This window comes from Giraffa tippelskirchi, chromosome 11 (genome assembly GCF_054371585.1).
Source record: "Giraffa tippelskirchi isolate mGirTip1 chromosome 11, T2T-mGirTip1v1.2.pri, whole genome shotgun sequence".
In the NCBI taxonomy this organism is placed as follows: Eukaryota; Metazoa; Chordata; class Mammalia; order Artiodactyla; family Giraffidae; genus Giraffa; species Giraffa tippelskirchi.
This window is the reverse complement of record NC_137285.1, coordinates 91,610,919-91,633,083: the sequence shown is the minus strand read 5'-3', so window position 1 is coordinate 91,633,083 and position 22,165 is coordinate 91,610,919. Positions and strand designations below refer to the sequence as shown.

At 46.8% G+C, this 22,165-nt stretch overlaps 1 protein-coding gene across 1 annotated transcript in view; it reads left to right on the top strand.

Annotated features, from left to right (window-relative positions):
• Positions 1 to 18,748, top strand: part of ENDOD1 (endonuclease domain containing 1) — a 33,321-nt gene extending 14,573 nt beyond the window's left edge. Inside the window, exon 2 of the mRNA XM_081545468.1 lies at positions 14,605 to 18,748. Within this exon, the coding sequence (XP_081401594.1) occupies positions 14,605 to 15,807 (1,203 nt within the window). The 3' untranslated portion in view covers positions 15,808 to 18,748. The remainder of the gene's footprint in view (positions 1 to 14,604) is intronic.
• The last annotated feature ends 3,417 nt before the right edge of the window (positions 18,749 to 22,165 follow it).

Genomic DNA, 22,165 nt, shown 5'->3' with positions numbered 1-22,165 from the left:
GCCAGCCAGATTGGCTAACCCTTGGTTATGCCTGGTAAGGAGGTGGGTGGGAGAGGTCATGTGATGAGAAATAAGTACTAGGTTGAGTTAGACGTAAGAGTTGAGTGTGGCGCATTGGCTGACACGGTTGGCAGAGCTAGTGGTTGCCTGGGAGAGTGTAGGGTGGGCAGCTAGATTAGACTACTCGAGGGACCCTCATTACTCAACACAGCCTGGCCTGTGTACCAACCATGTGTGTGATTCATGCTACGGAAGACCTTGAGGAGGGTGTGAGCCCCCAGGACTGGGTGAGCTGGGGTCTTGGGAAAGATCTTACTGAGGCTGTATCAGCTAGGGTCTGGGAAGGAAACAGACGAAACCCTCAAAGTAGTTTAACTGTAAGAATTGAACTAAGAAACTACAGAGAATTAAGGGAGTCAACAGGGTGGCTGGTGGCTCCCTGGTGGCTCAGATGGTAAAGAATCTGCCTGCGATTTAGGAGACCTGGGTTCAATCCCTGGGTCAGGAAGATCCCCTGGAGAAAGCAATGGCTACACACTCCAGTATTCTTGCCTGGGAAATCCGCTGGACAGATGGGCCTGGAGGGCTACAGTCTGTGGATTACAGAGTAAGACACGACTGAGCAACTAAGCATGCACGCATGCACGCAAGGAAGTCAATAAGATGTGATCAAGTACCCAGGGCCTGGGTATTGCAGGAAGCATTCACCATCCCAGGCCTGTGGGGCCTGCAGGGAGCCTGGTAAGAGCTGTGACTGCAGAGAAACTCAGCCAGAGTCAGAACTGTAACAGCCAAGTGGGGAGGTTGTTGTTGTTCAGTCTCTTAGTCGTGTCCGGCTCCTTGCATCCCCATGGACTGCAGCAAGCCAGGCTTCCCTGTCTTTCACTGTCTCCCAGAGTTTGGAGGGAGTAAGGGGATAAATCACGTGTCTTTCCTCCTCCCATTGGCTGCTCAAGTCAGAAGCCAGAGGGCAGAAGAGCTCAGATGATGTGGTCCCTAGAAATCAGGCCTCTGGGACACAGAGCAGGGCATGGAAGAGAGTGGAGAATGGATCTGGGAGGCCAAAGAAGAGCACCCCACACGGGAGCTGTGAGGTTAGAGCCAGGCCTGGGGCCCCAGATAGGACCTAAGTAGCAGAGAGAATTGGTGAAGGCACCCCAGCCAGTGCTGACATGGGCCGCAGCACAGAGGCAAGCAGGGTGGCGTTTACATCATAACCACGTAACTGACTCAGTTAACACATAACCAGGTAACTGACTCAGATGGGGGACAAGATTGTACTTTTCTGGTTGATGAATGAGAAGATTTGACAGAAAGCATTGGAGGCATTGGAGGGGGGGGCGGGTGGTCATGACTGCCAGTTTGTCATTTAACCCGCAAGTACAGGATGCTATTGAAGATGTAAGAAAGAGAAGTGAGATATGATCCAAAAAGTACAAATAGCAAAAAGAGGCCTCTCACTTCACACATGAGTAAGGTGGGAAATCCATGTATACCCAGTTTTGTGATCAGAACATTAGCTGCTCTGATGAGTGGAAGATCCGAATGGCCCTGTAGTGCTTTATTCTCTTTCTCGGCTTTACCATCCCAGCTCTTGCAATTTGAGGATGATACCTCTCACAGAGTATTAATAGGGTGTGAAAAAATCAAGCCCAGCTTTACCACCACTGGAGCTGACCTCATCAGTGTTTGTGCTTCAGAGTTGTCCATGGACCCCTGTCCCGACATCTGCATTACTGGGGGTGGTGGTTAAAAATGCAATCTTGAAACCATCAGAGGCCGAAAGCATCTCCGGTGTGGAGCACAGGAATATGCATTTTTAACAAGATTAAGTTGCTCCTAATACAGACTGGATTTTGAGAAGTATTGATTTAAGGGAACATCACTAATTTCCTGTAGAAGCTGCCCAGGAAGGGGCTTCTTTCCACTAAAGACCGAAGGTGAATCTGATAGTGATCTAGCACAGGGGTTCTCCATTTAGAATCACCTGGAGAACTTAAAAAAAATCCTGAACTGATCTCCAAGCACCACCCCCCACTCGAGCTTTTTGAAGCTTCTAGGTGGCGCTAGTGGTAAAGAATCTGCTTGCTGATACCAGAGCTGCAGGTTCGATCTCGGGGTCAGGAAGATCCTCTGGAGACAGAGAAGGAAATGGCAACCCCCTCCAGCGTTCTTGCCTGGGAAGTCCCATGGGCAGAGGAGCCTGGTGGGCTACAGTCCAGGGGGTTGAAAGGAGTCAAACACAACTGAGTATACACACAGGTGATTCTAAGAACCTCTGATCTTGTCTGAAGGCAGAAGGTGGAAAAAATTAGAAACGGGGGTGTCTCAGTTTAAGTGACTTTTCTGAATTCTGTAGCACATAGTCAAATGCTAAAAATAATTGCTCTGGAAAAGAAAGCAACAGTAGAGTGGAAAACTGGCTTCAGCGAGTAAGGAGGAATGGGACCAGGAGTGTTGTAATCCGAGAAGGTACCACAGGTCTAGAGAGGCCTTAAAGGCACCGGGGGCTGTCTCAGGCTCCCAGGGAAGCAGCAGGAGAGAGACGTCCCAGGGGAGTTTGTCTGCCCTCAAGGTCACCCTCTGGCCTCTTCTCAGGCCTCCCTTGCCTGCACCCAATGCCAATTTAGGATTGGGTCTTTTTTCTTTTTCTTCCACTTTCTCTTTTTTCCTTCCACTTGCTCTTTCCTTTTTTAATATTTATTTATTTTTAATTGATTGATGATTACAATATTGGTTTGATCTCTATCATACATCAGCATGAATTCACCACAAGTGTACCCAGGTCCCCTCCCTCTTGAATCCCTCTTCCGTCTTCCACCTATTCCGGCCCCTCTAGATTATTACAGAGCCCCCTGTTTGAGTTCCCTGAGTCATACAGCAAATCCGGGATTGGATCATTTTTTCGCCCCGCCCCTTTCCTTTGCATTTGCTCAGATTTTGAAGACAAAGGGAGGTCTCACAGGGAAGCGCGCCTCCTTCCCTCCCCTTTTCTGTCCCACCGTCTTCTGACCGAGGAGGGGAGAACTCCTAGGTTGCTTGTCTTTGCATCTGCACGGCTCCCCCGCCCGACGCAGATGTGTGCCAGGCGCCTCCGATGTGCACAGCTCCTCCCGAAGGCAGCGGGGAGTGTGGGCAGCCTGGAGGAAGGGTGACTCAGGGCAGGAAGGCTGATCAGGAAATGAAAAACCCTGCATTTCTCATCCCCTAAAAAAAAGGGAAAAAGCATCCTTCTAATTCTTCTAAAGCTGTTTCTACTCCCAAGAGGATAAAGAAGAGTTTTGATGCCAAGCAGGGAGGATTTCTTTCTTTTTTTCCTGCAGTGGGTGGGTCAGAGCTGTTTATGCTTTTCCTGAGAGCTGAAAGCCCTGGCGGTTTATTCCTCCTCAAAATTCCTTCCTCGTCTCTTGTGGCCCCACTGGCCTCCGCTTCTTTTTTGAAACACGGCTTTTCTGAAACCCCAGCTGGGTATTTTCCGTGGTGAGTCCTCAGATCTAGTTCATTCTGACGTTGGGAGCATGCAGAGGGCCGATCCGCAGCCTCCAGTTCCAGCTCTGATAAAGTTATCTGATGTTCCGATGGTCAGCTGCAGTCTCGGTGGGGAGGGGTTACCGCGTTTCTTTAATGTCTGTGTTTTTGCATCACAGTTCCCACTGTTTAACTCATCCATGGACTTAACTCTGGCTGAAAAACAAAACAACCCCCAGGGGGAACATCCTATCCCCATTGCCACAGTTAGATAGGAGTTGGCGAGGTTGCTTGGGACCACAGGGTCTGGTCTGAATCATTATCAGCACATGCTTATGCAGGGGTCTAAGACTGTGCCGGGGAAGGAAACTCCACCCTTCCTAGGGTGAATCAATGCAGAGCTCCAGCACCCGTTTGATCATCCTTCTCCACGACCAGCTTTCCCAGGGAGAAATCCTGGAGCAGAGATAGAGGCCCGTCTGTTCTCCCTGGAGCCCCTCTTTCCTGGTCTGCAAGGATATCATATGCGCATCTGAAGGTTACTGTGGCTCTCACGGGAGATCATTCTTTCATCATGTTGAAATTATCTCCCCACGTTGCCTTTGGGGTCGGCCTGCCCAGCACCGGGTTCCGCACCTCTCAGCCCTGTCTGTACTCTGGCCAGCCCCCATCAGCCGCGGGCCCACCCACCCCCTCCCCCTGCCAGCTGCCCCGTCCCCGAGCTCACCCTGCTCCTCTCTGCTCCTGCTTTGTGCCCTCACGGCGGCGGTGCCATCGGCGGTCACCTGCAGCCCTTGGCCCTGCCCACCTGGACACCCACAAGAGCCGGAGCTTCCTGCTGAGTCCTGCAGAGCACGGCTCATCTCCGCAAGCAGCTCCTCCCCTCAGGAACAGACCTTCCCCAATGATAAATCTGCACAGGTGGCCCTGGGCCCTGAGGCTTGCCTGGATTTCGCAGCCCAGGAGCCCTCCGGGACAGGGGCTCTGCTCAGGGGCCCCCTGCCCCTGTAGCCCATCACCTTGTCATCGTCCCCCTGAGATGCTCCCAAATGCTCCTTGTCCAGAGACCTAGGCTGTCCCACCCTCCCAGGGCCCCTTCTTCCTTGGGGGCTTGTGGGGGGGCTAGTGGAGCATTTTTGCTCACCCCTGTGGGCCCTGCTTCTCCCGCAGAGGCCATGTTCCTCCCCTGCCTTTATGTAAAGTGAAATCACTCAGTCATGTCCAACTCTTTGCGACCCCGTGGACTGTGGCCCACCAGACTCCTCCATCCATGGGATTCTCCAGGCAAGAATACTGGAGTGGGTAGCCTATCCCTCTCCAGGGGATCTTCCTGACCCAGGGATTGAACCCAGGTCTCCTGCATTGCAGGCAGAGGCTATACCCTCTGTGCCACCAGGGAAGACTGCTCAAATGCAGGTCCGTCTGCAGTCTCTTCTTGCCCAAACCCAGCCATGTCCACCACCTGTCTTCCTTCCTGAGCCCGCTGGGGAGATTGCCCTCGGAAGCCTCCTGAATGAGTCTCTCATCATCACAGCCCTCGGCCTTGTCTCCATCCTTCCCTTTCCTCTCTGGGCAGGTGTCCTGCACTGCTGATCCTCCTCCAGCCAAAGCTCGGTCCTCTCTTGACTTCAACGTGATACTGGACGATTGATTCCCCCGCGGCTCCATCAGTTTTCTAGTTGCCCCCCTCCCCGCCCCCCACCCTATCCTCTAGTGCCTCCTTCCTCACTGCCCTTGCTCACCTAGAGGCTGAGCTGCTGCTGCTGCTGTGGGGCTAGGAGATTTGAATCTGAGAATGCCGGGCATGACCTTGGCTTTGCCATTGACGAATTGAGTGGCCTTGTACCTGCCCCTTACCTGAGTTTTAGTTTTCCTGTGTGTAAAGTGGGGATGATGATACTAGTTACCTGGGTAGGGTTTTGTGCAGAGTCAATGGGTTGCTGACTCATTTGAAAAGACCCTGACGCTGGGAAAGACTGAGGGCAGGAGGAGAAGGGGACGACAGAGGATGAGATGGTTGGATGGCATCAGCGACTCAATGGACATGGGTTTGGGTGGACTCCGGGAGTTGGTGATGGACAGGGAGGCCTGGCGTGCTGCGGTTCATGGGGTGGCAAAGAGTCGGACAAGACTGAGTGACTGAGCCGACCAGAAGGGGTTGCTGCACTTCAGTGTTTTCTAAATGATACTCATTTGCACACCTGCTTCACCAGAGTCCCACTTGTACTGCTATTTACTTGAGATTTGGTCTTTACACTGACTTTAAATCAAGTCATTGGAAAACAAATTTAGTCTTATCCTAAATATTCATATCCGTGAAATTGTGTGTAGGAATGACTGGTTATATCTTCCCAGGAGAAATTAAACAGGAATGCATAACTATTAAAATAGAAGCATCCGTCGGTTCACTTCTCGCATCCACAAGAAACCACAGAGTGACGTGCACTGTCCTGCGAATCTTACGTGAGTCTTGCAGATGCCAGGATGCCTGTGCACTAGGATGAGCCTTTATTCCTCTGTGGCCAACCCTGCCTTTTGTACCCAAGCTCCAGTCCTGTATCTCCAGCTGCTACAAAATATTCCTGCCTGTCAGCTTGGTCCCTTTTAAAGGTCGGCCTGTTCACTTTCCCTCCATTGCCCCTCATTTTCGGGTGGCCTGGGCTCCAGAGTTGGATATCATCTTTTACCTTCCAGGGACCCTGCCGGGTCTGCCTCCACGTCCGGGGGCATCTTCCTTCCTGAGTTACGCTCATGTCCTTTCCTTTCCATTCCCCCAGCTTCTTCATGGTCCAGGCTTTCCTGCCCAGTGTGGGTAGGTGTCTAGTTCCCTGAGATTACACGTCCCTAATGATACTCTGGCCTCAGGGAATGTCCACTGTGTACAGATCAAGTCCAGACTCAGAAACGCATCATTGAAAGACCCAGAGAGCAGAGTGGAGCTGGAGCACTTTATGTCCGCTGAAGTCAGACCACTTGGGTTTGCAGACTCAGCCTCCCTCACCGACAGCATGACATCCACACGCTACTCAATGACTGAGCCAATGTTACACTTTCTGCAGAGGAGGTAGTAGGGATCCTGTTAGGATTAAAGAAGGTATGTCCTGTAACACACTTACATGGTACCCACTACCTAGAGAGCACTCGATGAGCTTTAGTTGTAATTATTCTATGATGAGTTATCTGTGTATCAGATCATTTATAATCTGGTCCCCTGCTATCCCTCCCAATTAAAATTTTTCCTTTCTCAGAGTCCCATTTTCACAGACTCCCCATCTCTCAAGCCTTTGTGCAGATGTCTCCTTAAGCCCCACTGACCTTTCTGTTTCTCTAAGTTTATCAAAACCTTGCATATCCTTCTAACCCTGCCTCAGCTTTTGTTTTCTCCAAAAGTTAAAGATATCTTATCTTCTCTGATTGTTTATGGTGTCCTTCCTTCCTCTGGAATCTGATTGCTCTTTTTCTTCAAAACATTTATTTGGCACTTAACTTTATCTGCAGTACACTGTGGTTTTCCCTTGGTTTCCTATTTAGTTTTGTATGTGTCTGTGTCTTGCTTCCCTAAGTAGGTGGTGAGCTTCTTGATGCCATTTGGAGGCATGTGAAGCAGGGATTCAGAGCAGCAGCTGTGGGACTGGTCTTCTTGAGTTTGCATGTGAAGCAGGGATTCAGAGCAGCAGCTGTGGGACTGGTCTTGAGTTCACGCTGTGACATCACCACTCACTAACTGTCTGACCTTGAGTATGCTACTTAATCTGGATGTGCCTCAGTTTCTCCACCTGTCAAACAATCATAATAATAGTACCTAGTTTTTGTGAGTTTAGATGAGTGAGTACTTAGTGCAGCTAATTACTGATTTAGTACATGTGAAATTCTTGGAACAGTGCCTGGCATGTAGTGCTCAGTAAGTGTTGCTGGCTGTTATTACTGTTGTTATTATTACCATTCCTCCTGCTTTCTCCTACAGTAGTGCTCACACATGAATAGCCTCAATACATATGGTTGAATGGGCGCCTATTTCCCCTCCAGTTCTCCATCTCAATTTTCTTAGTCTATTTTTCTTCCTTTTTTTTTTTTCCCTATTTTTCTTCCATGCATATTAGCAGGAAAATTGAAAGTCTCCTTTTGTTTAATTCCAAAGTGGGGGGCGGGGCGGGGGGGCAGCAATTTCATGGGTTTAAGTAGCTTTGGCTGTCTGCTAAAGTAAACAGACCAACTCATTGAGAGAAACAGGTTTTTTTCTTGGCATTAAATTTGAAAAGGAATTTATTATAAAGTTATTTATGGGGCAGGATGCTGGTGGATGGGGAATGCTCATTCTTCTAAAACTTACCTAACATTGCGATTAGGAAAAAAAAAATTTCCATTAAACCCAGGAGTTGTATCAATTTACACTGGCAGCTCAGGAGGACTAGGTCAACAGGCAGGTAGATTATATAGAGAGCTTTGTACCTGTCCCTTCATCCAGAGAGTCTGCTGAGAAACCAGAGAGAAAGATTAGTGGTGCTTGGAAAAGGGCAAGGGCAACCCAAAAACTGTAATCTGAAATTACGTCTTGCATCATAGGTGTATTTTTGTCTTTAGGGAGCAGTGTTGTTGGTAATTTAGTGTAATTGTGGTAACCAGCTCATTAAACTATGTCTGCAGAGAGCCTGGAAAAAAACAAAAAACACCTGCCCTTTGTGTGACAGTGTCTCAAAGAATGCATTCGACTTTTAAATATTCTTATTATTTCCAGTACAGTTTTCCATACACGAGTCGGATATTTTAGTTACACACACACTTGGCTGTTCCTTCAGAAAGTGAGAGCCTACTAGGACATAGTGGTTGTTTCATAGAGTTTAGTAAGCATGATGATGGGGGGAGCTGTTATAACCGATTTTATTTAGACTTTCAGATGATTCTTTAACAAATGACATTAGAACCGTAGTCATCTTGAAATCAAAACAAAGTTTTGTCATAAGTTAAAAAAGCGGTTTTAAGACAGGAAGTAGAAATTGTGATGGACGTTTCTCTCAGTGGAGATCAGTTAGCAGACTGTTATAAGGCCCTGGGATTTAATATGTTTTATGATGAGATGGTAGGGTGATTTCATAATGGAATATCCATTTTTAATGACTCCAAATTGCAAATACAAAATCAGTGAAAATGAATTTGAATAAGACAGAAATACCTACATGAAGAGATGAGAGAATTATAGCTAATAGATAAAGCAAAGGAATTAGTAAAAAAAATAAACAAAAACCAAACAGGTTGTTCGTAAGCTGGCTGGTGTGTTTTGGCAAAGGGCTGGGAGTCCTTGTGTCTCATTCTTAGTGAGAGAGTTCAGCCTGTAAAGTTCTTGACACATCAGATAAAGATCTTGGAAGGTACTGTTCTACTTACACCAAACAGGAGGTGGCCTAAATACAAAAAAGGAGATTTAAGCAAAGTATGTAAATTTGGGGATGATAAATCTATAGTGAGTTATAAAAGTAAACAAGGCATGCTTTAGCAGGAACTTGATAACCTTAGACAGAGTCCCTGGGCGGGTGTGCCGCTCCTCTCCTTCCACTGCAATCACATAGAAATATTGACTTTTAAAAATATTATCTATATATTTAAATTAAATTCATATTTCAGCAAAAAAGTAATAAGAAATTTTCAGGTGCCAGAAATATATAAGAAGTCAATAGCCAAAGCTGTGTGTGGGAAGACACGTGGAAGCTAGGAGCTAGGGCTCTAAACTGCCTATGGACAGGAGTCAAGGTTACATAACCTATTCATGATGTGAGTCTGGAACTAAGCTCTCCAGGTAAAGCTAGGGGCTGGCAAACCATTGCAGCTTTGGTGAACCAGGCAGGAAAGCTACTTGCAGATTGTTATAGGAAGTAGCTGCCTACACCATGTCATTAGTGGAAACAGTCAACCTCCAGAAGTAAGCTTGAAGCTGTCATTTTTCCTTTGTATGGGTCCAAATGTGCATTGGTTTCTCCATGTGGAAACTCTAACCTGTGAAAAAACTCAGAAGCTAGTCCAGAATCACTGAACTCTTTAGAGCTCCAGCAGAGGCAACCGCAAATGCAGTCCTATTAGATTTGTTTTTGTTTCTATTTTTGTCTTTTTTTTTTTTCCCAACAGACCATCATGGACCTTTTATGAAGACAAGCTCATGGGCAAAAATTGCTGAGCACTTAAGTATACACACCACCCTAAAGTCAACCAATAGGAGCAACAAAATAAACTGAAAAGCCAAATAAAATAGACAGATCTTAAAGGGAATTTAAGAATATCTAAGAAAGATTAAAAAAAAAAAGAATTTCTCAAGAGAAAAAAAAACACAACAGAATTTTCAATAGAACCAACTAGAAATGCTAGGAAAGAAAGAAGAGTCATTGAAATGAAAAACAAAAAGAAAAAAGAAAAATACCTCGACAAAGTAGGTAGTAAACTAAACATAGCTAAGGAGAGACTTAGTGACTTGGAAGATAGATCTAGGGACTCACCTGGAACGCAATATAGAGAGTTAAGAAGATATACATGGCTCAGATGGTAAAGAATCTGCCTGCAATGCAAGAGACCCAGCTTCAATCCCTGGGTTGGAAAGATCCTCTGGAGAAGGGAATGGCTACTCACTCCAGTATTTTTGCCTGGACAGTGGCAGTGAAGTCACTCAGTCGTGTCCAACTCTTTGAGACCCCATGGACTGTAGCCTACCAGGCTCCTCCGTCCATGGGATTTTCCAGGCAAGAGTACTGCAGTGGGTTGCCATTTCCTTCTCTTTTTGCCTGGAGTCGTCCATAGGTAGAGGAGCCTGGAGGGCTATGTACATGGGGTCTCAAAGAGTCGGACATGACAAAACAACTAATACACAACACTATGAAAAAGAACCTGTCACAAAAAAGGGTAGAAAGAGAGGCTTTGATGTGATGGGATCCTCAGAGGGGAGACTAGAGAGTTCATTGAAGATCAGTATATGGTCTCATAAAACATTCTTTGGTATTTTGGTCAGACTGTATTCCCTGGTGGCTCAGATGGTAAAGCGTCACCCTGCAATACGGGAGACCTGTGTTCGATCCCTGGGTCAGGAAGATCGCCTGGAGAAGGAAATGGCAACCCACTCCAGTATTCTTGCCTGGAAAATTCCACGGACGGAGGAGTCCAGTGGGCTATAGTCCATGGGATCGCAAAGAGTTGGACATGACTGAGCAACTTCCCTCATAAGACTGTGTTAGATAAGCCTTGAGAAATCTATTATTTATTTTCCGTTTTAATTTTGACTGGTAGTATCCACACTGATTTATTGTACATTATATACATCACTGTATTGAACTGTGACCAGGCAAGACAATCCTAAAATGCCTGACAGTTTTTCTCCATGAAGTTTTACCGTGATTACTGTTCTCTGTCACAGCTGCTGGTGTAGAGAAAAAAAGCAAGTAGCCAAGTAAGGTGCTAATAGAACCAAAGTCTCTGGGAGACCAGCCAGCTGCCCAGTTTCTAAGGGTAGTAGTATGCTTCCCTCAGAGCTCAGTCAGTAAAGAGTCTGACTGCAATGCGAGAGATGTGGGTTCGATCCCTGGGTCAGGAAGATCCCCTGGAGAAGGAAATGGCACCCCCCTCCAGTATTCTTGCCTGGAGAATCTCATGGACAGAGGAGCCTGGTGGGCTACAGTGTATGGAGTTGCAAGAGTTGGACACAACTGAGCGACTAAGTGCCAGCGTGGATGCTGGAAACTACTCTGGCCAGTTGCTGCTGCCTGAGCTGCCGCCTTCCTTGGCTTGTGAAGCTAGAGGCTCCGCTGCCATGTGCTCTGGGCAAAGGCAGAAAGGAAGCATGAGGGCCAGTCTGCACGTGTGCCCGTTCACCTTCTCCGTTCCACTCTCCCTTCCTCCTGGGGACTGCAACCCCAGGGCGCTCAGGCATCGGCTCCTCTCTCTGTAAATTTAAGGAATTTCATTTATTCCACGTCACAGAGGGAAAGGGAGACTGTGATTTCTTTGTTTGTTTGGTTTTCTACTCTCTGGTATGGAAAACTGGTACAGCAGTGTCCATTAATATGGGGAAAGCGTGGCTTAGTCATAAGGAATGTGTGACTTAGGGATAAAATGACTGACCTCAGTTCAGATTCTGTCCTGCTAATTACTGGATGACTTTGGAAAAAGTCACCTTTCTGTGTTTTAGTTTCCCCACCTGTAAAATCAGGTAGAAAAAAATACCTTCTGTAACATTATATTGAAATCATTTAATTGGTAGTTAAGAAAAATTAGTCCTTGACCTCCTGCTGTATTGCTATATAGGTACCGGATGCAGACATTCTATCTTCATTTCCAACACAATATTCTACCTTGCCATCAAACTGTAGGGCCAATTTGGGGTTCATAACAATACAGTGACCTTGGATACAGTCACTGAAGAAGGCCAGGAAAAGGGAAAGGAAGGCGTGCTCTCTCCTGCCTGTGCATCCGGACCACATCGTTTAGTTTCTGCTTTGCCTACAGAGGCTCAGGGCAGGGAGGTGCACAGGACCCACTGCGGAACTAGGTCCCGACCTCCGCAGTCACCTCGGTTCATCCTGGCCCATCCCCATGTACCTGCGAGCTGTGGGCAGAAGAGACTCCATTATGGCAGATATCTGGAGCCCATTGAACTCAAGTGGCCTGAGAGGGTGTAGAGGCACCCAGCTTAGTCTCCTCTGACCTTAGCCACGGGAGACCATGCTCTGGAGTTTAGGAGTAAATCAACCCACAATCCTGATTTCTGCCCAAGAGCAGGATGTTGTAGGTTGTCTCTTCCACACATGCGCACACACACACACCCATCTCACTCTCTTCTTTTCCTCCCCCTCTCTTTTATCCCTCCCTGTTTCGTTTTCTGCCTGACCCTTTTTGGTTCCTTCCCCTTCTTTATCTAAGAATCTCTCTTCCCTGTCTGTGTTCCAGCCTGCCTTCTCTCCTTGTAGGCATTATTTCGCCCCTGGGTGGCTCTTGGACAGAAGATGAACCAGTGTGTTGCCCATGATCTGTCACAGGCTACCAGTAAAACAAAAAACCAGCTGCAGGCTTCCTCTAGATGGGATAAAGAGGCTACACCAGGCTAAATGCAGACACAGTACCCTAGTAAGCAGGGAGAATAAACAGGCACCCTAAAATTCCTGGCCTTCCCGCCAAGACTCTACAATCTTGGCTCTGCCGTACCTTGATCTCATGATTTAGGAATGAGGCAGATATTTCCATGGGTTATATCTTCCGGTTATAGGGGGGCAAGGGCAGCTTTACAAAACAGATGAGCTCCTTATCTCTGTCCTCTAGGGGTGTGGTGGGAGTGGGGACCATCCAGCATCATTTCTGATTCGAAGTCTGGGGGCAGGGACGGAAGGACCTTGAAGGGTGAGGCTATGGAATACTCCATTAGCTTTCACGACTATTCCTGCTTTCACACCACCTTGCTCATCCATTGCCCTCACTGCTGCTACGCATGAGCATGCCTCCATTTGCCGTTGCAGAGCTGGAGAAATGCAGAGTGGGTTGCCCTCCCCACATGAGGTACAGCAGTCCACGTGGCCTTGGCCCTCTTGGATTTAGCCAGTGGCACCAACTCTAGGGAGTCAATTAGTCACAATTTACTTCTTTTAATTCATTTCTTTTTTTCCTTTTGAAAGTAACATATAAATCGTTTGCGGGTTGATGTAGGTAAGAGGTGCACCAAGAGAAACAAGAAAACAAGGGGAAAAAGGTATCATTTGTATCCTCGGAAGTCGATCAGCCATCGTGGACATTTTCATGTCTCAAACTTTTTTCTTGCTCATTTTTAGGCTTAAAAAATTGTTATCATTTAATTTTATAATCTGCCTTTTCCTTTCAAAATTATAGCATATACTTCCCTATCATTACAAGTGCTTTTTAATGGCTTTGAGATATTTCCTTGATGGATAAAACACCATTTATTTAACTGTTCCCAGTTTTTGAAAATGTAGGTTGGTTCAGCTTCTTGCTATTATAAATACTGCAGTGATCAGTTAATACTGATCTCAGATTAATAAGACTGCCTTGAGATTCTCAAGTAGTAAAGAATCCACCTGCCAATTGCCGGACACATGGGTTCAATTCCTGGGTTGGGAAGATCCCCTGGAGAAGGAAATGGAAACTTATTCCGGTATTCTTGCCTGGAAAATCCCATGGACAAAGGAGCCGGGCAGGCTACAGTCCATGGGTCACAAAGAGTTGGACATGACTTAGTGACTAAAAAACAACAATTTGAGATTCTAGTATGTGTTAGTCCTTGACTGGGTCCTATGTACAGGGTCCATGGTGTCAAGGAATTTATAGTCTAATTTGGGAGCTAAAAACAGAGTTTTGGATCAATCCTGAGCTCTTTCATCTTTTCAGATGAGCAAAGTGAAAGTATATATTATACTGCTGAATTTAAAATGAATAAGAGCAGAACTAAGAGAGATATATGTCATTATTGATATTCAGCACATAGTTCAATTGGCCTAGACAGAAAATGCATTGTTAATAATAACAAATATTATGAGGAGATGAAGTTTGAAGAGCAGCTGGTCTAATTTTATCTTGGTCCGGGAAGTATCTAATGTAACTGACAATAATCTATACATGTCCCTCTATTTGATTTAAATTCTCTGATTAGAGTTGATTGCTCTTTGAATATCCCAAAATATGCAAAATTCACTGAAGACTACGTTCTTTAAATTGCAGCTCACATTGGTGGCTGATTATCTGAATTCCAGTTCTGATTTTTACGGGCCTGCTGAGATTTACTTTTCCCCTTGCTTTCGTTTTTACAGTCAGTTTGACTCTCATGGAAAAACATTCCTGGAAAAGGGTATGACATTTATAAAAACCACAGCAGGTTGAAAACCGGTGTTCTGACAGTGTATTTGTGTGAGTGTGTGAGAGGTCATTACTGTAGGACAAGAGTGGAATATATGGAGAGTGGAAGAGGATATAGCCGGCTTGAAAGATGCTTTCGGACGCTAGGGTTGTGGGGTATCAGGATGAAGTGTGAATGTACTTGCAAACCAATGTGTTGAAAGTGTTTGTATAATAGGGACTTCACTAGAGTCTGGGCAGAATGGTCCAAGGATCCCCGGTCTGCTGAGAACAGGGACGCATCTCAACCTCTCTCTTTCCTTTCAGATTGATGACCCCAACAGCAGCCTGGAGGAGGTGACAGATGAGGCCGAGGCCGTCAGGTCTGTGAACAAACTGGGAAGCAACCAAGCCTTGAATGCAGATTTCCTGGGTTCTGATTACCGGACTGGACAGCTCTACCCGTTCTCCCTCAGCAGTGACCCCCACTCGGCCACGTTCACTCTCACAAATGCAGCTCCGATGACCCCGTCCTTCCAGGAAAGGTGGTACATGAATCTCAACAGCCTGATGGACCGAGCTCTGACCCCGCAGTGTGGCAGCGGGGATGAGCTCTACATCATCACAGGCGCCGTGCCCTCGGACCTCAAGGTCAAGGACAGAGTGAGCATCCCGGAATTTGTCTGGCTAGCGGCCTGTTGTGCTGTCCCTGCGGGAGGCTGGGCCATGGGCTTTGTCAAGCACACCCGTGACACGGAGGTCATCGAGGATGTGATGCTGAGGGACCTGGAGAAGCTGCTTCCATTCCACCTTCAGCTGTTCCAGAACAACTGTGGGGAAACTGAGCAAGACACAGAGAAGATGAAAAAAATCCTGGAGGTGGTTAACCAAGTCCAGGACGAGGAGCGGAGGCTGGACTCTGAAGGGGGCTCGGGGACCCTCTCCAGCGTGAGGGGCACCAGGTCCGCGCTGCCACCTCCGGAGACATCTGGGGAAAGGAGTAGCCTTCTGGGAAGACTCTTGGGCTTTGTCGCTACCCCGTGCATCAAGCTCTGCCAGTTAATTTATTACCTTGCCTTCGGGATCCTGAAGTACACTGTGTATTTCCTATGGTATGTCACCAAGCAGGTGATTAACGGTCTAGAAAGTTGCCTGTATCGCCTGGGATCAGCCACCATCACCTACTTCTTGACCATTGGGGAGGAGCTGGGCAGCATTCCCTGGAAGGTCCTCAAAGTCATGGTCAGGATCACCAGGGCCGTGCTCCGGATCCTTTGTTGCCTGCTGAAGGTGGTCTGCCGCGTCGTGGGTGTCCCTGTCAGGGTGCTTGTGGACGTGGCCACGTTCCCCGTGTACACCATAGGCGCAGTTCCGATCGTCTGTAAGGACATTGCCGTGGGCCTTGGTGGCATCCTCTCTCTGCTCTTTGACACTGCTTTTGGCACCATGGGTGGTCTATTTCAGGTCATTCTCACTGTCTGCAAGCGGGTTGGCTACAAGATTACTTTTGACAATCCTGGGGAGTTATAGAAAAAAAAAATAATGAGTGCCCGGTCCCAGTAAATTTGATTTTTTTTTTTAATAGAGAAAGCTGGAATATTTTGTCTATACTGTGGGTTTCTGTTCACTGTCAATTATATTTTGGCCTTTGGTGGGGTGTCTGCCTGTTTCAACTTAACCCAAGAGACATGTTCAGGGTGGGATTATGTGTAGGTTGCCTGCTGGGATCTGGGTGAACTTCCAAGCTGTCCCCTTCAGTTATTCACTCTGATACAGGAGACCATTTGAGAGATGCTGGTGTTCATTTGTGATCAGTAAAAATCACAGGAGAAGGAAGAATCTGGAGGTGGACCACTTTAAACCAAACTGTCTCTGAGAAAAGTAGGAAGGAATTTGTTCCTGCTATTACTCTCTGAGACCAAAGACAAAACTGATATTAGTATTCCTGGACAATGTGTTATCATTTTGCTTCTCTTTCTCCCCAACTCAGCTGACTTGGTGAGGTGCAGACCACTTCCTTGTTGAAATAGCTCTCTTAGGATATAGAATCTTTACATCCCTTAGCTTTCCATGACTCCCAAGGATCTGTAAGGTTGTTTTGTTTCTCCAAAGTTGAATTTTGCTGCATTTTTCCTTTGAGTTAATGGTAAGCATTATACACAAATATGACATAACAGATTCTGAATGCAAGGACTAAGATTGTTTGCCCCTTGAATGCTACCCAGGTATAAAAAAGGAGTGCAAGATCAGACCTCTGCTCTGAATAGATGCCGTAGGTCTGAGGATATCCTTAGCTAAGCTTGGATTAACTTGACATATATTAAACCTCTGGCTGAGAAGATGGAGCTCAAAGACCTACACATTAAGCTAATATGAAAATTCATATTTTGCAAAATACTAGGTTAGTCTTTCTTATACTTCCAGCAAGTACCCAATACAGTAAAATGCTCTGACTTCTGTCCTTAAATGGTGGCTTTAGTATAAAGGTATAAAAAAATAGTCAGAAAATTATAACTCTTCTGGCCATCTCGGGAAAAAAAAATCCCTAGACATATATATCTAAGTTTATATGTATATAATCTTGATTCAGAATCATTATCTCAGGAAATTATTTTTATAGTGTTTGATGCTAGAAAACAACTCTCCCATGAAAGCAAGTTATTTATGAGAGCTAATCTCCAATTTTTTGATCAAGCACTTGTCATTTTAATTCTTGCACTGAAAAACAATAACAGGAGGAAGCCGAAGCTCCCAAACTTTGCTCTGGCTTCCAGAGCTGAGATGGAATCACCTGGATTTTTCTGAGTGTTCTAAAGAGTTCCTGTGAGGTAGGATAGGACCACAGGCCACCGTGCATCTGAAAGTTTAGTGCAGAGACTTGGGGTCCAGAAACGCAACAAGGAGAGAAGGATGGGTGAACCGTTGGCATGAAGTTGATGCCCAAGAAATGTGAGCGTGATGAGAGTTACTTTTTGCAGAAAAATAATGGAATTGGACCCCAAGTAGCGGGGCAGCCAGCAAGCTGCCATCCTGATGAGTTTGTTAAGCGAGGTAGGACACCAGACCGTGAACCTGTCATAGAGAGCAATGCACTAGATTATCTAAGACTCTTAAGCAGTGTTTCACCAACATGTCTGTTGGTGACTGTAAAAACCTGTAGTCAGGCTTTCCTTCACTTCAGTAGTGTGAGGAGCCGTGGAGGAGAAGGGTTTGCCTTGGTACTGATGGGTCAGGTAGAATCCTGCCAGATGAAAGAAAGGGAATTTCAGAGGGGACCAGAGAGATGGTCTGACCAGAGACAAGCTCGGCCTGACCAAAGCCACCTCTGATGAGGAAGCTAATGCCTGATGCTAACTGATGGTAGACCAGGCACCAAGGTCTTCTGCTCGGGTCCCATCCAAGATGACAGCCCACACCTTGGATGTCAGATCTGTGCCTCCCTGGTCTAGGGCCGCGTTTTCTCCATCATCCATCAAACAAACTAGACTCTGATGAATTGAATGGGTTTGGCCCATGTGATGAAGCACCTAGCCGTCCATGCGCACCAGTATGCTTGGTGCCTCCCGTGGAATTGATGTCCCCTCGGAATACCTGTCTGTACACCGAAAGGCCCACAGGGGCCATCCATGGCAGCTTGAGCCCCTTGGCACCACACAAGGAGCAGGGCATCTGAAGTTTTCTCGAGAACCATTCGAAAATGCCTTCCTTTTCAGTTCTAGTTGTTTAGTGTCTTATTTATTTATTATGGTGTGGCCTTTTTTGCAATCTGGAAAGGGATGATAAAGGGAAAAGTAATCCCCAAGGTTGGGTGGCTGAGAGTCTCCACTCTGGACCGCAGGTCTTTATGCCTCTGGTTCACCGGCTCCAGCAGGTGGCCAGACCGTTGGCCCGTCCCAGTGAGCCACTTTGGCCTCTGGGGTGGGATTTTGAGTTGTTGAGCCCCATCTCTGGCTTGAAGATTTTTCTGTGGCTCTGCTATGTTCTCAGGCCCTTGGAGAGGTCTGCCAGCTCTTCATCGTTGCGGAGCTGATCTTCTAGTCTGGATCAGCCACACCTTTGGACACTCCTCTGTTCCATTGTGCCTTTTGAGTGTTCGCTTCTCACTCAGCATCAGCACTTGCCCCTAAATGCAGATGAAGGGATCTGGAGAAGGAACTAGAGTGGAACACTGGTCATTCATCCATCCAATGTGCATTTGAACATCAAAGTTGCAGAGATCGACAATACGTGCATCCTATCTTTGAGGAGTTCAGATATCTAGTGGGGAGGGCATGGTGCAGCTGATCCATGTACCACATCGTGGTAAGCCTGCAATGGTACTAGCACCCCTGGAGCACAGCAGGAAAACCCACAAAACCGTGGACGTTGGGGAAGCCTTTAGGAAGGGTGTGATGAGTCAGTTTGACATTTTCAAGCTATGTACAATGCTGTGCACCTTGCAATGCTCAATAAAATAATTGTTGACAACTCATCCGCTGTTCTGGAAAATATATAAAGGGGGAGAATCCTGGAATGAGGTTTGGGGGGTTATCTTTGATTTTTTTTTTTTTCCATTTTCTTCTTGACTGACATTAACTCAAGCCATTTCCACTCCCATCTGTATTTTTTTTTTAATTTTTGAATCATACATGAGACAACAGGGAAGTTAAATCAGTGAAACAGTCCCTGGACTTTCTTTTCCATGTTATTTCTCTGAAAAACTATTTGGGACATGAAATATTTGAAGCACCCAGGAACCTACTGCTTCACTGATTCTGAATCACATAGGAAGTTCTAGGAACACTCCAAATTTTTATTCATTAGGAACACTCCCCCCCCCCCCCCGCCCAGTGTGAGAAAAGACACACAGTCTCTGGAGGGAGGTGGTCTTCTGTGGCCTTCAGTAGGACACCCAGCCCTGGGGTGGAGATGGCAGTAATTCTTGATGGCCTTCCCAGCGTGGGCAGGGTCTTATGTGTGATTTGATGTCTTGTGCAGCATTTCACCTAAACTTGTCACACACTGAGTTTTCAGAGTGTCACACTAGGAGCCAGTGTAGTGTGGACTCCTTGGCCTTCATAAATGGGTTCTCAGAATTCTCATTGTTTCTCTCTGTAAGTATTTTCTCCCAGATCATGGCTTGATTTCTAATAATTACACTCCAAACCTATTTTTTTTTTAATTTGGAGTATAGCTAACTAACCGTGTGGTGATGGGGGCTTTCCTGGTGGCTCAGTGGGAAAGAGTCTGCCTGCCAACGCAGGAGACGTGAGTTTGATCCCTGATCCGGGAAGATCCCACATGCCACGGAGCGGCTAAGCCTGTCCACCTAAGCGACTACTGAGCCTGCGCTCTAGAGCCCAGGAACCACAGCGACCGAGCCCCTGTGCTGCAACTACTGAAGCCCTCTCGGCCTAGAGCCTGTGCTCTGCAACAAGAGCAGCCACCAGGATGAGAGGCCTGTGCACCACAACTAGAGAGGAGCCCCTGCCGCTGCAACTAGAGAAAAGCCCTCACAGCACCGGAGACCCAGCTCAGCCAAAAATAAATAAATAAATAAATTATACATACATAACAATGTTGTGAGAGGTTCAGGTGGACAGCAGAGGGACTCAGCCACGCATGTACATGTATCCATTCTCCCCTAAACTCCTCTCCCATGCAGGCTGCCACATAACACTGAGCAGAGTTCCCTGTGCTATGCAGTAGGTCCTTATTGGTAATCCATTTTAAATAAAATATTATTTTCAAGCTTAAATTTCAACCAGGAGAGCACTGAGACCACTTGTGTTCATTGATTGTGTGTCGTTCAGTCGGTGTTCATAATGAGACACTCTCAGCAGAGGATCAAGGTCATTCCTGGAGGGCGTGTTGCCTAATGTAAGAGCCCAGACTCTGGAGTCAAAATGACTTAGGCTCCAGGCCAGGCTTCACTGCTTAACAACCATGCGATATTGGGGAAGTTTCCACCCAAAGCCTCAGCTTCCTCTTCTATACAATGGGGCTAATTATCACTACCTACCTCAGAGAACTGTTATGAGAATTCAATGAGTTCATGAAGGTGAAGTGTTACCCCCATGCCTGTCGCATGGTGAGTGCCCGTTAATGTTAATTGTTGTTGTAGACCTATTGTTGGTCATAATATCCATACATCTTGAGTGAAATTGCCTTAGACATCTGGATCAGAACTGGGAAGGGGAGGGTTAAAGTACAGTCTGGGAGTTGAGGTTGGGAATGAAAATGAAGGAATCCAGAGCCTCATCAGTGGTGTCAGTTATCTGAAGAGACAGGCGAGAGCTGGAGCTAGAGTCTAGAAAGGGAGATTCTGAGAACAAGAACTGTTAATTGTTTTTAGCACCTATTCAGAATGCGATCCCCAGGCTGCTCAGTGGTAAAGAATCTGCCTGACAATCCAGGAGACACAAGAGATGCGGGTTGGTCAGGAAGATCCCCCTGGAGGAGGGCATGGCAACTCACTTCGTATTCTTGCCTGGAGAACCCCATGGACAGAGGAGCCCGGCGGGCTGCAGTCCCTGGAGTCGCAGAGAGTCGGACACGACAGCATGTGCGCTCAGGAAGGTGGCACGAGCATCTCTGGTCTCTGGAGTAGAGAAGTATTTCCCCTCCAGACCCTTCCTTGCTAAGTCCATAGTTTTATAACAGATTCAGTTGCTCAGGAACCCCATTACTTTGAAGAGAGTTAACCAGAGAGTGTGTACACATTAAGGCTGAAAAGGATAATGACCTTCCCTGTAAACAGTCAACCTTCTTTCCAGTCAGCCTCTTGTCCTGGAGCATTGATTAGGTGAGATCGCTGGATCCCCTTAGTTAATCCTTAGATCTTGCCCTAGAATGACCAGCCCTTCCCCCCACCAACTCACACGAACCAGGAACAACCTCCAAGAGGCCTGGCCTGTCAGCTGCAGCGCCATCCTTGGATGATCGAGTCCCATCCAAAGTGGATGCTGACAGTACGTTTGGCCTTCGGAGGCTTGAGTGGGCTACAAAACTGCCCGCTGTCACTTAAGACCGCATACCTTTCAAAAGACATTATTTTTATAAAGAAGAATCCATACTAATCAGATGAACCGAGAGATAATTTTGATGAATAACGAAGAAATTATAAGAGGTCTATGTATCCTCTGTGTCCTAACTTGACTCTCTTAATGGATCACTCTGATTCAAACATTAAAATTAGTCATGCTGGTGGATGCCCAGAGCTGGTGGACTTAGCTCTTGAACAACCCTTTTCATTGGCAAGTCCCACTCCCTCTTCTTGACCACTTTGTCAGGCATCTGTTCATCCCTCTGCCTCCCACTGTAACTGAAGCACTGATAAGGTACCTTGCAGGTTTCTAGGATTTGACCCTGCAGGACAAGTTCTGCCTCTTTCTATCTTGATCTAGTTACATCCCCAGAGAGATCACTTTTCCAACCAGAGCCCCTTCCTATGGACAGTTGCTGAGGCAGCTCCAGCTGGAGGGGTCCAGCCTCATGAGCGCTCACACACACGTGAAGGCTTCAAGCAGTGGGACAGGTTTGCCCAGAGCTATATGTGTCTAACGGGCCTGACACCCTTCTCCAGGGAAGACCTGTAACACCCGAGCCAGAGGACTGCTGAACATTTGTCGACTGTGAAAGCAAGAGGAGAAGAATGTGTGATGAACAGTGGAAAGGTGTACAGAATAAAGCATAGCTTTGAGAAATAAAAAGTATAGAAAATATAATTCATGCTTAATTCACTCAGTTGTGTCCGACTCTTTGGCGACCCCATAGACTATACAGTCCATGTAATTCTCCAGGCCAGAATACTAGAGTGGGTTCAATTCAGTTCAGTTGCTCAGTCATGTCTGATTCTTTGCGACCCCATGAACCGCAGCACCCTAGGCATCCCTGTCTATCACCAACT